Source organism: Sus scrofa, chromosome 1 (genome assembly GCF_054392235.1).
Source record: "Sus scrofa isolate SSC_HxYL_T2T_F1_AM1 chromosome 1, Sscrofa_HxYL_maternal_Yorkshire_Landrace_v2.0, whole genome shotgun sequence".
Taxonomy (NCBI): Eukaryota; Metazoa; Chordata; class Mammalia; order Artiodactyla; family Suidae; genus Sus; species Sus scrofa.
In genome coordinates, this window is record NC_139383.1 from 64,895,041 (window position 1) to 64,910,189 (window position 15,149).

Sequence of the window (15,149 nt, forward strand, 5' to 3'; positions counted from 1 at the left end):
ATTAAATCTTCCAATTAATGAATTTGGGATGTCTTTCAACTCATTCAAGTCTTTAACTTCTTTCAACAATATTTTGCAATTCTTAGTGTATGACTTGAGCCTCCTTGATTAACTTTATTTCTAGTAATTTCATTTTTTGGATGCTATTGTTAATAAAATAATCTTATTAATTTAATATTCACATTGTTCATTGCTAATATGTAGAATTTAACTGAATTTTTTGTGTTGATCCTTTTACTGAAATATTGTTGAAAATGTTTATTAGCTCTAATAGGCTTTTTGTAGCTTACTTAGGATTTTCTATATGTAAGATCATGCAATCTGTGAATAAAAATAGTTTTGCTCCTTCCTTCCCAGTTTTGACACTTTTTTTTTTCCTAATTACTTTGGAGAGAGCTTCCAGTACAATACTGAATAGAAAAGGTGAAAGTGGGCATCCTAATCTTATTCCTGAGCTTAGGTGAAAAAGTTTGTCTTTCATCATTAAGTATAAATTTGACTGTGTGTTTCTCATAAATGCCCTTTATCATATTTACTTACCATACATTTTCTTCTATTCCCTGTTTTTTGAATATATTTATCATTAAAGGGTATTGGATTTTGTAACATCCCTTTCCTGCATCTATTGAGATGATTATGTGTTTTGGTTTCCTTAATTCTATTAATGCGATATATTAACATTGGTTGATTTTTATATGCTGAAGTCTTGCTCATCATATTAAATCCTCAGTACTTATTTCAGCCATGGCTGTTGCTATCAGTTGCATTCAGGCTTTGATTTATTTCATGTAAATGCAAATTAACAACGCCTCACACTACGTAGCATCAGACCACTTGTGGGAACTTGTTTGACATTCATGCATCAGCAACTTGGAACTGCAAGGGAGGTGACAAAATTCAGAGTGATTCTTGACCTCTGAGGAGCGGGAGCTTATGGATTAATGGTTCTCCCTTTCTTTTTTTGCAGATAAGGTTCTGAAGTTAGTTTCATAAGAATTCTCAGAAAGTCTTGCTAAGTTAAGCAATCAATTGCTTATAATGGCCCTAATTTAGTGATATATTCCTTGTATTTATTTTTTCTCCTATTTTCACTTTCCTTACTTCCCTTATCCCTTAATCATACTTTCTAGAAATGCATTCAAATAAATTACTCACTCATAGGCATTTTCTTTGATTCTGATTTTATGGAAACCCAGGCCAAGATAAAGCTAGAGTCTGCGAAGTCTGTCTAGTGACATTACCTGAAGTGGAGGTAACTGACAGCACATAGTGCAGCTCCTAACTTGGTCATGTCACTTTCACTGGGTGCTACATAGTGCTATACAACTGTTTTTTGTTTTTGTTTTTTTCTTTTCTGGGGACTCTGCTACTAACTTTTGATGCTGGTTTTGAGGGAGGTTTTTTTGTTTGTTTGTCTTTTTTTTTAGGGCCGGTGTGTGGCATGTGGAGATTCCCAGGCTAGGGGTATAATTGGAGCTGTAGCTGCCCGCCTACGCCAGAGCCATAGCAATGCCAGATCTGAGCCGCATCTGCAACCTACGTCACAGCTCAGGGCCAAGGCCAGATCCTTAACCCATTGAGCAAGGCCAGGGATTGAATCTGCAACCTCATGGTTCCTAGTCGGATACCTTTCTGCTGAGCCACGACAGGAACTCCAGGTTTTGAGTTTTGAAGTAATTTCTGAGCTTATTGAGTGTTCTTTGCCTGACCATTAAAACATTTGGCTTTTCTTCTTTTTTAAAAAAAAATATTATTATAGTAGATTTACAATGTTCTGTCAATTTCTGCTATACAGAAAAGTGACCCAGATATATATACATATAATTTTATATATATTATATAATTTTTTTCCACATTATCCTCCATCGTGTTGCATCACACGTTCTTAGGTATGGTTGCCTGTACTATACACAGCAGGATCTCATTGCTTATCCACTCCAAATGCAAGAGTTTGCATCTACTAACCCCAAACTCCCTTTTTGCGTATGGGACAATCTTCTGCAGTAACTGGCTTCATTAATTAAAAAAGGTAGGAGTTCCCGTCGTGGCGCAGTGGTTAACGAATCCGACTAGGAACCATGAGGTTGCGGGTTCGGTCCCTGCCCTTGCTCAGTGGGTTAACGATCCGGCGTTGCCATGAGCTGTGGTGTAGGTTGCAGAGGCAGCTCGGATCCCGCGTTGCTGTGGCTCTGGCGTAGGCCGGTGGCTACAGCTCCGATTGGACCCCTAGCCTGGGAACCTCCATATGCCGCGGGAGCGGCCCAAGAAATAGCAAAAAAAGACCAAAAAAAAAAAAAAAAAAAAAAAAAAAAGAAAAGAAAAAAGGTAGACTAAAGAGAAAGGGTAGACTACCTTCAAAAGGAATGAGTAATCCTTAAGTATATGTGAATTTTGAATCAATGGGGACTAATAATTAAAATAATAAATCTCACATTTCTAAACAGTATGTGTTAGATACCTTAAGTTTAGTCATAACATCCTCATCATGAATAGTCTCATTTTACCTTTAAAAACCTAACCTACAACTCAACTAATACCAATTTTTTAAAGCTTACCTTCTAAACTACTGTGTTATATGGTCTTATGTTTTTTTCTGTGAATGAGCTAAAGTTCTAATTATAAACTTCATGAAAGGTTTGAGTGAATCTTCATAAAAAGCCAATGTCCTGTGTGAAATCCTATCCCTGCTGAAATGAAATCTGAGACTAATATAAACAATTATAGAGGAGTTAAGTTTTTGATACAGAAAAAAAATGGTTTCAGAATATGATGCCATTTTTGATGAAATCTTGAAACATAACCTAGCTTAACAAAAAAATGGACTTGATTCTCTTGATGGTACCCTCAGAGTTTAAAAATCTGAGTTGCTGGTGTTTCTGCACAGACAGAATCTGGAGATGTTAATTTTTTGTCATTTGGCTTCTAGATGTCCTTGGTGTGTGCATCCCTGTGGAATCTGGTTCATCTCCAATCTGTCAGAAAGCATCAGAGGTGGTTTTGAGTCCTTATGTCCTGAGCCTGTGGACAAAATGTGTGAGTACACTGAAATAATGAGGTCAATTTTACTGTTGTCAAGGGTCTTCTAAAATGATTTTATAATGGTAGTTGTATTGGAATTAATTTACCCTGTAGTTTCAGGCTAAGTAGGGAAGGGCAATGTTTGGTTAAGTTTAGAAAATATCTTTTGTTGGAATTGTCTCATGTGTACAGTTTCATTCTTTGTCCTAGAAAGGCTTTGATGGACATGATTGAATTAAGTCCAAGAGATGTAACTCAGTGAGAAACAAATATTATTTTTTCAGTTATAACTATTTTGTAGTTATCAAATAGTTTAAATTTACCAAATTACAGACCATGTATGTATTCATATATGGAATTTTCCCAATGCAGACTAGCATCCTTTCATCCAAGTTTTAAGACGGTAGCATATTAAGGATCCCTTCTCTTTGCCTTACTGTCATTTCAAAGGAAACCCAAAACTTTGAAAGGTTTACTAGTCAAGCTGCTGGTTACATCCACAATTTAGAACTTTTAATGCCCAAGGAAATTAATTTTGGAATTGTTCTGTATATCTGTGCCATGAGAAGATTGTTCAAATAATTATTTTCATTTTCGAGATATGTTAATTTGGGGGGATAAAATGGTTATTCCTGCTGGGGAGAATATTAGGTTTTATGGTATTTTTATTTCTAGAAATTCAGATGATGACTTTAGATGTAGGTTTGTGAATTTTGACCTAATCGTTGAGTTTTCATTGCCTTGAGATGAGAATTTGCTTAGTTTGTTGGAAACTGGAAGGGGACAGAACAAGCTAGTCAAATATATTTAATTTGGTTAAATAGCCTAATTTAACTAATACCAGGTAAAACTAAAGAGATTATGTTTGACAATAATATTGTTATTATTGTTTTTATTAAATGTCTGTTTCACGTCTTAGCTCAACACTGAGCCAGCCTGTTGTATATTCCTGACCCACTATATAACTTTTTTTCTTTCTCCTCCTTTGATTTACCCAAAGCAGAAGACCAGTTTCCCATAGCAGCTAGGCTTCTTGATAAAATTTGAATTCATGAACTTATATCTTTGAAGGGCTTTGGAAAGATTTGAGTTAAGGCTAGATTGAGGTGAAGAAGAAAGTATATCACTTTTTACTTTCAGACTCTTCCTGTAGGAATGAAAAATATAATCAAGTATTCTTAATTAAAGAACAATTGCTAAATAGCTAAGCTGAGGAAGTTTCCCATGAAATCTTGTTCAATTTATGTAGCTTATATTTTATTACACATACCAATTAGGGATTGTTGCAAGGACTAGGTAGCTATTCAAATTAGCCCAAGTTAAAGTTTTATTATAAGATTTCTGGGAGTCTCAGGGGACCTAGCAGTTATGGCAAGAATTTTAATTTCTAGCCAGTTATAATTTTAGGAGAAAGGTTAAACATGATAGTTCATTCTCCTATTTTGCTGCACAGTTTTTGAGAGAGGCACATTTATGACATTTATTTCAGTAATTAGAATCAAATGAAACCATCCACAAGCAACAACCTTTTTTACATAATCTAGCTGTTATTGAAAAGGTATGTCAGTATATTTCAAGAGCTTTCAAGCAAATCAATTACAAAGCTTTGCCAATGGAATTGATTTAAAATATTTCTTCTCTTAGAGTTTCCTGCAACCATGATTTAAATATCAAAAAGTGATGGAATTTTCTTTCAGATCAGTCATTGAACACATTGAGTTACTTTTTTCAATTTCTAAATCTTCTCCCTTTGATAATCTGTGTTTATTCCTCAACTATCACCCTTTCCATGTTAATACACCAAATATATCGAGTTTACCTTTTACAGGCATTTTCTTTTTGATAGGCATATCTGTGCTAAGTGAATCAGTTTCCCTGTCTTTTAGACATTATTCTCTCTTTTTCTTTTTTTTTTTGCTTTCTAGGGCCACACCTGTGGCATATGGAGGTTCACTCCCAGGCTAGTGGGTCAAATCAGAGCTACAGCCATTGGCCTATAACACAGCCACTGCAATGCAGAATCTGAGCCACGTCTGCGACCTGCACTGCAGCTCAGGGCAAAGCCAGATCATTAACCCACTGAGCAAGGCCAGGGATCAAACCCGCAACCTCTTGGAGTTCCGCTGCACCATGACGGGAACTCCAGCACTGGATCTTGAACCCACTGAGCCACCAAGGAACTCCTAGACATTATTCTTTTTCTTGCAAATGTCCATCCTAGAGGCCTCACTTTCATCCTGGGACATTCCTTTTATTTTTTCCCTGGCTCCTTCTTTTCTGATTCTCTTTGTTTGGTTATTGCCAACTTTTCAATAAATTTCATTTTCCACAGGATTCCTGAAGAGAATACATAGGAGGTAAATTTTTTGTGGCCTTGGATATGCCAGGATTCCCTTACTCTATAAATATACTTGATTTTTATTTATGTTCTGTTAAATACATTGGTTATGTACTGAATTTTAGATTGGAAGTAATTTTCCCTCAAAATATTTGTCTTCTTTCATTCTTTTAGTTTTTCCTATTTCTGTCCGGGAATCGGACTCCATTCAGATTCTAGAGTCTATATTTGGGTTTCTTTCTTTCATGCTAGAAGATTTTTCCATATGTTTGATTATCCTTGGCTATCTCCTATATATAAGAATTAAGGGGCCTCATAATTATTGGTAAAACTTTTATAATGAGAATGCATAATGGTGAGATTTATTACAGTGTTATAAGGTGACAATATGGTTTTTTAATTGAGAGATCCTAAAGCTCATGTACGGACATGTTTTCTCTGGGCCTTTTAGTTTCTTTAGAGAAGACTTCTCAAATTATGCTTGGAGGATAAAAGCCTAATGGTCTATGTTGTGGAAACTAAACCAGAAAATAACCTGCTCTTTTACCATTCAGTACAAGGATTTGCGTTTCACCTTCTTTTACTCAATAGGACATCTCATCCTGTCTTCTGCTGTATTAACTTCAACAGAATACAAACTTCTGATCTTCTGTTGGGGTCAGGGAAAGGATCTAATGTTTTTAAAGGTAAACTTTCAACCAATCCTTTTGTGTTATTAATACACTCCTTATCCACTATATTAACATCTTGCTTTCAGAGATAACTGTTATTTTCATGAGCTAAGACTTTCTGGGCTTTTGAGGTAAAATTGGCAGCTTCCTGTTGGCTTTCTTCACTTTATTTTTATTTATTTTTTGTTGTTTTTTTTGTCTTTCTAGGGCTGCACCCGTGGCACACAGAGGTTCACAGGCTAAGGGTTCCAATTGGAGCTGTTGCTGCCGGCCTATGGTAGAGCTACAGCAATGCCAGATCCGAGACGTGTCTGTGACCTACACCACAGCTCACGGCAACGCCGGATCCTTAACCCACTGAGTGAGGCCAGGGACCGAACCTGCAGGCTCATGGTTCCTAGTCGGATTCGTTTCCGCTGTGCCACGACAGGAACTCCGGCTTCCTTCACTTTATGTAGAGCTTTCAGCTTTATCTGGCTTGCTAAGCAGTTACCATTCATCCATTTATCTTCCAAAACTTCAGAAATGTTTTTGATATTGCTTATCTGGTATCTTCTATTGTTTTCATTCTTATGGGTTTATAAGTTTAAAATTCACTCGCTGTCAGTTTAGTATGGGTTTGCAAGGGCGAAGAATAAATACATGTGTACATCCACCATCATGCTTAATCATAAGTATCTTAAATCTGTACGTGGAAAAGATAGTGATACTGCCATGGTGTGACGTTAATACTATTTAAATATTATCAATTTATCACTATCACATCTGCAGGTAAAGTAGGAATAAGTACTCTGAATGCATAAAGGCCTGCCTTTCTCAGCTCTCATGCTGTTTTCTCAGTAGAAGATCTAATTCACCTGAAACCTTTACAGAGCCTCCTGCCTGAGTTCTCCAGTTGCATTTCACAGAGCCTTCTGTTGTAAGAGTTACTACATTTTCTTCTCTCTGTTTATCTTTTTCTCACTAAGCTTCAGCTTCTTTAAGGCAAACATTAAGCCTTATTCATCTTTGTACTCCCTGGAATTAGCACACTGCTTAGCAAATAGTAGGTGTTCCATATATATTTATGTTGAATAAATAATGTTAATAATTTGCCTGCAACTCCAAGGAACTCTTAACATCTCATATCTAAAGTAATTACTCTCCAGTATTTTTCTCTTCTGCTCTTATCTCTCTCCCAATGTCAATTAGCAAGATACACTTTTACTCATCACTTGAACTGAGTATAGATGAATTTTGTATATTTCTAGTGCTTACTTAATTTTTACAATTTAAACTGAGACTGTTTAATCATTTGAAGTATTTTAATTTTTAAAACAATTTTCTCCAGAATGAAGCAACATAGTTTTTAATCTGTGGGCCATTTTGGGGCATTTATCCAAATATTTTTGCTTTTTAGGATAATGATACATGGTATAAGGTGATGGCCAGGCTTAGACCATTAGACTGTTAACATAATTCAAGAGATGTTTACAGCTCAGGTGTTATTTCCAGGACATTGTACTTAGCACTGTTTGGAAATCAAAATGAATAGGAAGAAAACTCCTGTCATTAAAAAGTTTACACATATATACACATACATACATTCCTATATACATATTTATTCACATACACACAACACACATACCCACATGATGGAATTTTACTCAGACATAAAAAATGAAATAATGCCATTTGCAGCAACATGGATGAACCTAGAGATTATTATACTAAGTAAGTCAAACAGAGAAAGGCAAATATCATATATCGCTTATATGTGGAATCTTAAAAAAAGATCCAACTTATTTACAAAACAGAAATAGACTCTCATACATAGAAAGCAAACGTGGTTATCATAGGGGACAGGAGGGGGAGGGATGAGTTAACAGATACACGCTACTATATATAAAATAGATATAGAACAAGGATCTACTATACAGTACAGAGAACTGTATTCAATGTCTTATGATAATCTGTAGTGGAAAATAATCCAAAAAAGAACACACACACATAATACATAATCATTACTTTGCTGTATACCTGAAATACTGTAAATGAACTATACTTTATTTATTTATTTATTTATTTATTTTGCTTTTTTTTTCTTTTAGGGCTGCACCTGTGGCATATGGAAGTTCCCAGGCTAGTGGTTGAATTGGAGCTGCAGCTCCCGGCCTATGCCACAGCCACAGCAACATGGGATCTGTGCCACATCTTCAACCTACATCACAGCTCACAGCAACATTGGATCCGCTACCTACTGAGCGAGGCCAGGGATCGAACTCACATGAAAACTAGTCAGATACATTTCCACTAAGCCACAATGGGAACTCTTTAACTATACTTTAATAAAATAGTTTATATTATAATAAATGAAAAAATACAGAATGATGCCCTTTAGAAAGGTAAAAAATATAGTGAATATTATGAAATTCAGAAGAGGGCAGAGATCACAAATATATGGAATCAAGAAAAGTGGTTTTTTTTGGGGGGAGCAGTATTTCAAATGTTCTTTAAAGAATGGCAGAAATAAAAGAATCAAATAGAAAGGAATGAGAAAGTAGAGTAAGAGGCTCAGAAAACATAATTCGATGTGTTTGGAAATAGGAAGTAGTTGGTTAGAGAGTAGAGGATACATACGGATACATGAAAGAAAGAGCCAGAAAATGTAGGCCAAGCCATTTTGCAGAGGACTTTGACTGTCAGGCTAAGGTATTTTTACTCAATGCAGTAGCCAATGAGGAAACACTGAAGGTTTTAAGCTAGGGAATAGTAATATTTGAACTAAGATATAAAAATATTAGTGAGACAGATATATTAGAAGAGAAAAGGGAAAAGGAGAGACCAATTACAAGGTTACTCTTGTAGCCTGGGAAAGAAAAATGAGCTTCTGAGAAGAGTAAAGACACTAAGAATAGAACATAATTTAAAAAATATGTTGATTACTCTCTATTTATATTGCTATTCAGTTGTTTATTTAGCCATTCTCTGTCTCCTTTCACTAGGATGTAATATCCTTAAGAGCAAGAATCTTTTCTTTTCCCTTGTGCCCTGATTGCCAATGTCTGAGGTAGTGCTTGCAATATTGTAGTTGCTCAGGAAATGCTTCTTGGAGGAATTAAACAGACAGAAGGAAAAAAAAAAGAAAAAAAAATCAAATAGGTCAGTCTCAGGTGCATGAATTACATGAAATAAATTTAAATAGGCTGGTAATCCCAATTAATGAAAATAGAATGAACTCTGCAATTAAAAGACAAAAATGGTCAGAGTAGATTTAAAAAAATCCCAATTGTATGCTATCTAGAGATTCATACTTAAAACATAAAGGCCTAGCAAAGATGAAAGTAAAAGGATGGAAAAACAATCCTACATAAATACTAACCAAAAAAAAGCTGCTATTTCATTTTTATATAAAATAAATTTAAACTAATATAAAGTTAAACAGAATATAAAATATGTTTATATATTTAAATATTTTATATAATAATATTGTTTTAAAAATATAAAGCATAAGTGAACAGAATTACATGGAAGATTGACAAACTCAGAATCCAAAAAGATTTTAACATGGTTCTCTCCATAACTAAGAGAACTTAATTTGGGACCTCATTGTCTTATGCCTGACACAAGCTTTATCTAATAAAACTTCCATAGAGAATTTTTTTTAAGGACTAATGGAATATTTAGGCTGCTTGGATGAAAATCATAGACTTACAGACTGGAGGAACAGTATTAAGCTAAAGAACAAAGAGCAGAGATGAAAAAGCAAATAAATGGCTGACACAGAGAGTGTGAGGGGTGAGAGTGGACACTGAGGGATGAGGGTAAGAAGAGACAGGCATGTAGGGGCCTGGCTAAGCAGAGACCGTATGAGATTGAAGGTTTCCACTCGGGAGTAGCACAGTCAGACTGTTAGGAAGATCATCTTGATGAGAATGTGGAAGGGTGCAGAGTAGAATGTGTAAGAAAGCTGAGATAAAGGAGGCTAGTTGGGAGACAATTACAGTAGTGCAGGCATAAGACAATGAGGTCCCAAATTAAGTCAGTAACAGCAGAAATTGAAGGCAAGATTCAGTTTTGGTCAATGTTATAGAAATATAATTGTCAGTACAAGCGGCTTAATGAGGGGAAAACCATCAGTATGGCTCTAAGTTTTTGAGACGACTGGGATGATAGTGCCATTAACCAAGACAGGATTTATAACAGGAGGGCAGGTTTAAGGGGATATACCTGTGATACTTAAGATTTAGAATACCTTTTTATTTAAAATTAATTTTGTGATTGTGAAATGCCTGAGGTAGCACAACAGAGGAAAATGCCATACTCTTCTATTGAGTTTTCTGTTCTCACATAACTATGATATCTCTGAATTATGAGGAAAAAGATCACCTGAGACACTTTCATCTGGAATTGGCATATCTGAGCTTAAGGCCTGGCTCTGCCATTACTGTGTGACCTTGTTTATTTATATCTTATGTGCCAGCTATGTGATTCTGATTTTTGTTAAACAACCATTTAGATAACTTCCTGGATGAGGTAGATTTCCCAAACTATTCCTTAAAACCATCATCTCTGAAAACCATTTCATTATAGTGCCCTTAAATATGCAAGACCTGAACCAGTGAGTGTATTACCTCTTTTGGGTTCAATGCAGTTAACCAATATTTAATAGACTCAATGGCATATTTCAGAATCTCTTGCTTCATATTTAATATTCTTTTATTTTAATAATCGTTGAAAAGTCAAAAACTTGATAATCATCATGTTGAATATGATAATGATGATGATAAAAATAGAGAGCTTCTTGTGGCTTAAGATTTTAAATGTAGTTCTTACAATGGCATCACATTGCCATATCTTATATTTGAGAAAATTGAATGTTTGAGAGGTTAAGAAGCTTTGCCGCACCTATGGCGTGCTGGCCTGAGAAGTTCCTGGCCAGAGATCAAACCTATGCCACAGAAGGGACCTGAGCTGCTGCAGTGATGATGCTGGATCCTTAACCCACTGAGCCACAGGAGAAATCCATTTTTAGAGGTCACATAGCAAATAAAAGGTCAGGCTGGAATGTAATTCCATGTCTCTGATTCCAATATTTGCATTCCTAAGAATTGTATAAAATACTGTGGGACATTTGACATGGATCTGAATAACAAAAAAATGTTAGTTATAAAGTACTTCCCTGTATTGAGACTGTGCCTGCTACTTTGGGTTTCTCAGACAACAGTGTATTTCTTACAAATCAGGCAAAATTTTGCAACTCATGGAGAGAAAAGAGTTGTATCTATTGTTGGAGGTAAAAATGGTCAGCACAAATTTGTTTGTAGTGTTTATCCTCTTTCATAAATTTGTTTTCTTTTTCTTTTTTCGTCTTTTTTGGGCTATACCCATGGCATATGGAAGTTCCCAGGATAGGGGTCAAATCAGAGCTGTAGCTGCTGGCCTATGTTACAGCCCTAGCAACGCCAGATCCGCTGCATGCCTGCAACCTATACCATAGCTCATGGCAATCCCGGATCCTTTAACCCACTGAGCAAAGCCAGGGATCCAACCTGTGTCCTCATGGATGCTAGTCAGATTCCTTTCCACTGAGCCACGGTGGGAACTCCAGTTTGTTTTCTTTTTCTTTTCATCAATACAGTGACCTAAAAAGATTTAGGAGTTCCTGTTTTGGCACAGTGGGTTAGGAATCCGACTACAGGGGCTTGGTTCTCTGCGGAGGTGTGGATTCAATCCCTGGCCTGTCTCAGTAGGGCAGAGGATCTGGTGTTGTCGTAGCTGCAGCATGGGCTACAGTAACAGTTTGGATTTGATCCCTGGCCATGAACTTCCATGTGCCATGGGTGCGGCCATAAAAAAAAAAAGAAAGATTTAGTAATTATTGTTTTTTATAGTTTTCTTTTATTTATTATTATTTTTAAAGTGGTAAACTGGCATTATAGCATGCCTTGGAAGTTTCTTACTAGGAGATACTCCAAATTATATGTTAATTCACAGAACTGAAGCAAATTGACATCAGTGATTACTGTTTTAAAGTGTTCAATCACATCTACATCTCATCCTTAGAAAAAGTCAACAATGACTATATATTTTCTAAGGTGCTTGAAGAGTTTGATGACTTATAACTAAATGATAGCTTGTCTGATAATGACCTTAGTGGATGTTGTAGCTGTGTTGGGCTCTGTGCCACACAAGGATTGGCTTCTGAGAATACAGTTGCACATTTTTGACTTTGTAAAATCAAAAAATCATCTACACAAATTGTCCTTAGCCCTTGCCATGTTCTGGGAAAGGCTCCAAAAACTCTGTCAGATCATATGGTATATTTTTGATTAATATTAATATTAGAAGCAACAATAATAGAGTTAATACTAGCTATATACTCAGTGCCAGGAATTGTGCTAAATTGTTTGTATGCTCTGCTTAGTTTACAAAACAGCACTTAGTGGTAGATACAGTTAGCCCTATTTTGCAAATGAGGACCACAAGGCTCAGAGAAGTTAAATAACTTGCGTAAGATCACACAGGTAGTATGTATCAGAACTGAGATGTGATCACATATTCTGCTAAAATGTGTTCAAAGCCTCTGTTAGTGGGACTTTCACAGTTTCAGAGAATGGTAGAGGCATACTGAGTGCCCGTTTGTTTCTGTGGCCTGACACCTGTGTCATCATTCATGACAGCTTGATGCATACTTACTGATTCCAAGTGTCAGTTGAGAATATCTTGATGCAATGGCCCCATAGCACTCACATTTGTTGGAAAATTCCATGTTGATCTTTATTGAAAAAACAAAAACGGTAGTTTAAGCTTCCAAGGTTGGCTTTTTCGGTCATGGTGCATAATTTGAGTGTGGGGGAGTCAACGTGCCTCAGGTGTGAAGATGATGATGTACTTCCCATAGGCATGAAGGTACTCTGAAACAAAACATGGCCATCGAACTGTCATTTGTTGTTCTTCTGACTCAGGCTTTTAAAAAAGAAACTAAGGTCAATTAACTGGGAAGCTTAACCTCTCTTAGCTTGTCTTTCTCTGCATAGGCTTTTAGCCTTTTAAATAAATCATTTTCTTTTCTCTCCCTCCCCACCCCCTATCCGTTTTGAACACGTTCTTGAATTTCTCATGCTGGGCCTAAGGAGCAGACTGCTTATATTCAAGAATGATTTGGAGGGGATAAAGTGTGCAAGATTTTGAATTCTTGCCATAAGTCCCTGGCAGACAGCCAGGCAGCCTCAGAGGAATAAGGCTAATGAAGGGAGGGTAAAGAAGATCCGGGAGTGTGGCTGGTAATGCAGTATTCATTTAATTGGGAGCAGGTACTGGTGCAAACTTCTCCATTTTAATTGGAAAAAGGGAAGGGGATTGTTAAGAAAGAAGGAAAAAAGAATGCATAAAGTTTTCAAGCCGAGGAGCCAAAGGCAGCCCTGTCTATGCCAGAGAAAGAACTCAATTTAGGGCAATTTGCTCTGCAAGCTGGGCTGCAGCCTCCCTTGGGAATAGGGATGAGGAAGAAAATGAAACCAAAAGAGAACTTGATAAAATCACCTAGCACAGACAATCTCAGTAGAATAGGTTTTACTGAGTTAAATCTGCCCCAATCAATATGATTCTTTTCATATAAGTTACAAATAAAAAGCCACAAGATTACAATAAAAATCGAGACTCGAGCACTGCTGATGTTGCACCTGGGAGTCTTAAGAACTTGTTATGGAATATATGTTTTTGCAACTCTAATGTTTGTTTTTCTTTTCACCCTGGTCATGTGAATCAACTCTCTGCTTTCCCTCCTCATCTATCCAGTTTAATATATTGTTATAAAAAACATTGGAGGTAACTCTTTTTGCTTAATTTTTCTTGCACTCAGTGGTTTTTTTTTGTTTTTAAATGTGTTGCATTGAACATAGGGCTGATTTTTCATGCTAATGATAAACAAAGAGATTTCTTCCTATTGGACATTTTTATGACAAAGATTTATGTATTAGTTAATGGTAAAACAATAAAAGAGAGGCGAGGCTTCATATAAGAAGAGAAAGCAATGGTTTTTGATCATATAAATGACCATTAGAATAAAACATTCTGTAAGTTCATGTTTAATAACTACCGGTTCTTAATAATTTTTGACTGTTGTATAAAATGGGGTTTTAAGCAGCTGGTGGCTTTCGTGTGATGACTTTGATTTTGATTCTTAGTGAATTGAGGAGGCAAAACACCAAGCAAAACATTTTGGTCTTTCTGCCAGTGCAGCTGACTAATGAATGAAGAACTTGGAGTGAAGGATCTTTATTTTAGCATAAAAGTACATTTTAAAGAAAATATAAATAGCTTATTTAGAGTTTAAATTTTCTGGCAATTTTTTTGTTATTAAATTTCTTTAAGATGATTCGCAATGTGGAATAAAAAGAAAGTCATGGTACCTTGTTTAGAGTCTATCTTATATGTATAGTCAGTTATATATTCAGTGTTGATAAACCTGATGGAAGAAGAGATTATTATGAACATGTTATCTCTTTGATGATTTTGCTGTGGACTAGAAAAAAAATTTACTTTAAATGCTAGCAGACTGTGGCCTGCTTATTTGACTCTACCTCAATTACTAAAAATTTAATATTAGACAGGAAGAGATTTTCTGGACAGAGGAAATAGGGTAACATCTCAAAATGTGGTGCGGTTGTTACCTCTTTTTTTTCTCAATATCATGCTGAATAAATAAATCAACCTATGCACCAAAAAATATTTGTGGAGAACCTCTCTGTTCTAAGCACTGTGGAAGATGCGAAGATGAAAATAACACAGAACTTGATATTAAGAATCTTATTTTCTGAATGGAAAAGCAAGACTAAAATAAAATACAAAGGTCAAATACATGATCAGACAACAGAAGAAAAGATGTCCCCAAGCAATATATTGGTAATTGATGAATTCTCAATCAAAATGTTTTTTTTTTTTCAATTTGCAATGCATGATTTGTGAACATAGACAATTTGTGCCATATCTTTGAAGGAGGAGTAGATCCAGGTGGTTTGCTGAAGTTTGTGAAGGGTTTATAGAACTGATCATAATTGACCTGGTTTGTACTTAGAAGGACAGGAAGAGGGTATGAGAGGTTATACCAAGTTCATGAAATGATATACTTTGATCAAAGG

At 35.8% G+C, this 15,149-nt stretch overlaps 1 protein-coding gene across 32 annotated transcripts in view; it reads left to right on the forward strand.

The window, feature by feature from the left end:
• LOC102160801 (uncharacterized) overlaps positions 1-15,149 on the forward strand; it is a 1,256,521-nt gene that overhangs the window by 299,835 nt on the left and 941,537 nt on the right. For all 32 annotated transcript variants that reach the window (XR_014806243.1, XR_014806209.1, XR_014806241.1 and 29 more), the window contains one exon: positions 2,927-3,033. Coding sequence is in view for 6 of the 32 variants with exons in the window: in XM_084960938.1 (XP_084817064.1) it covers positions 2,927-3,033 (107 nt within the window). In the remaining 26 variants the exon portion in view is untranslated. The remainder of the gene's footprint in view (positions 1-2,926; positions 3,034-15,149) is intronic.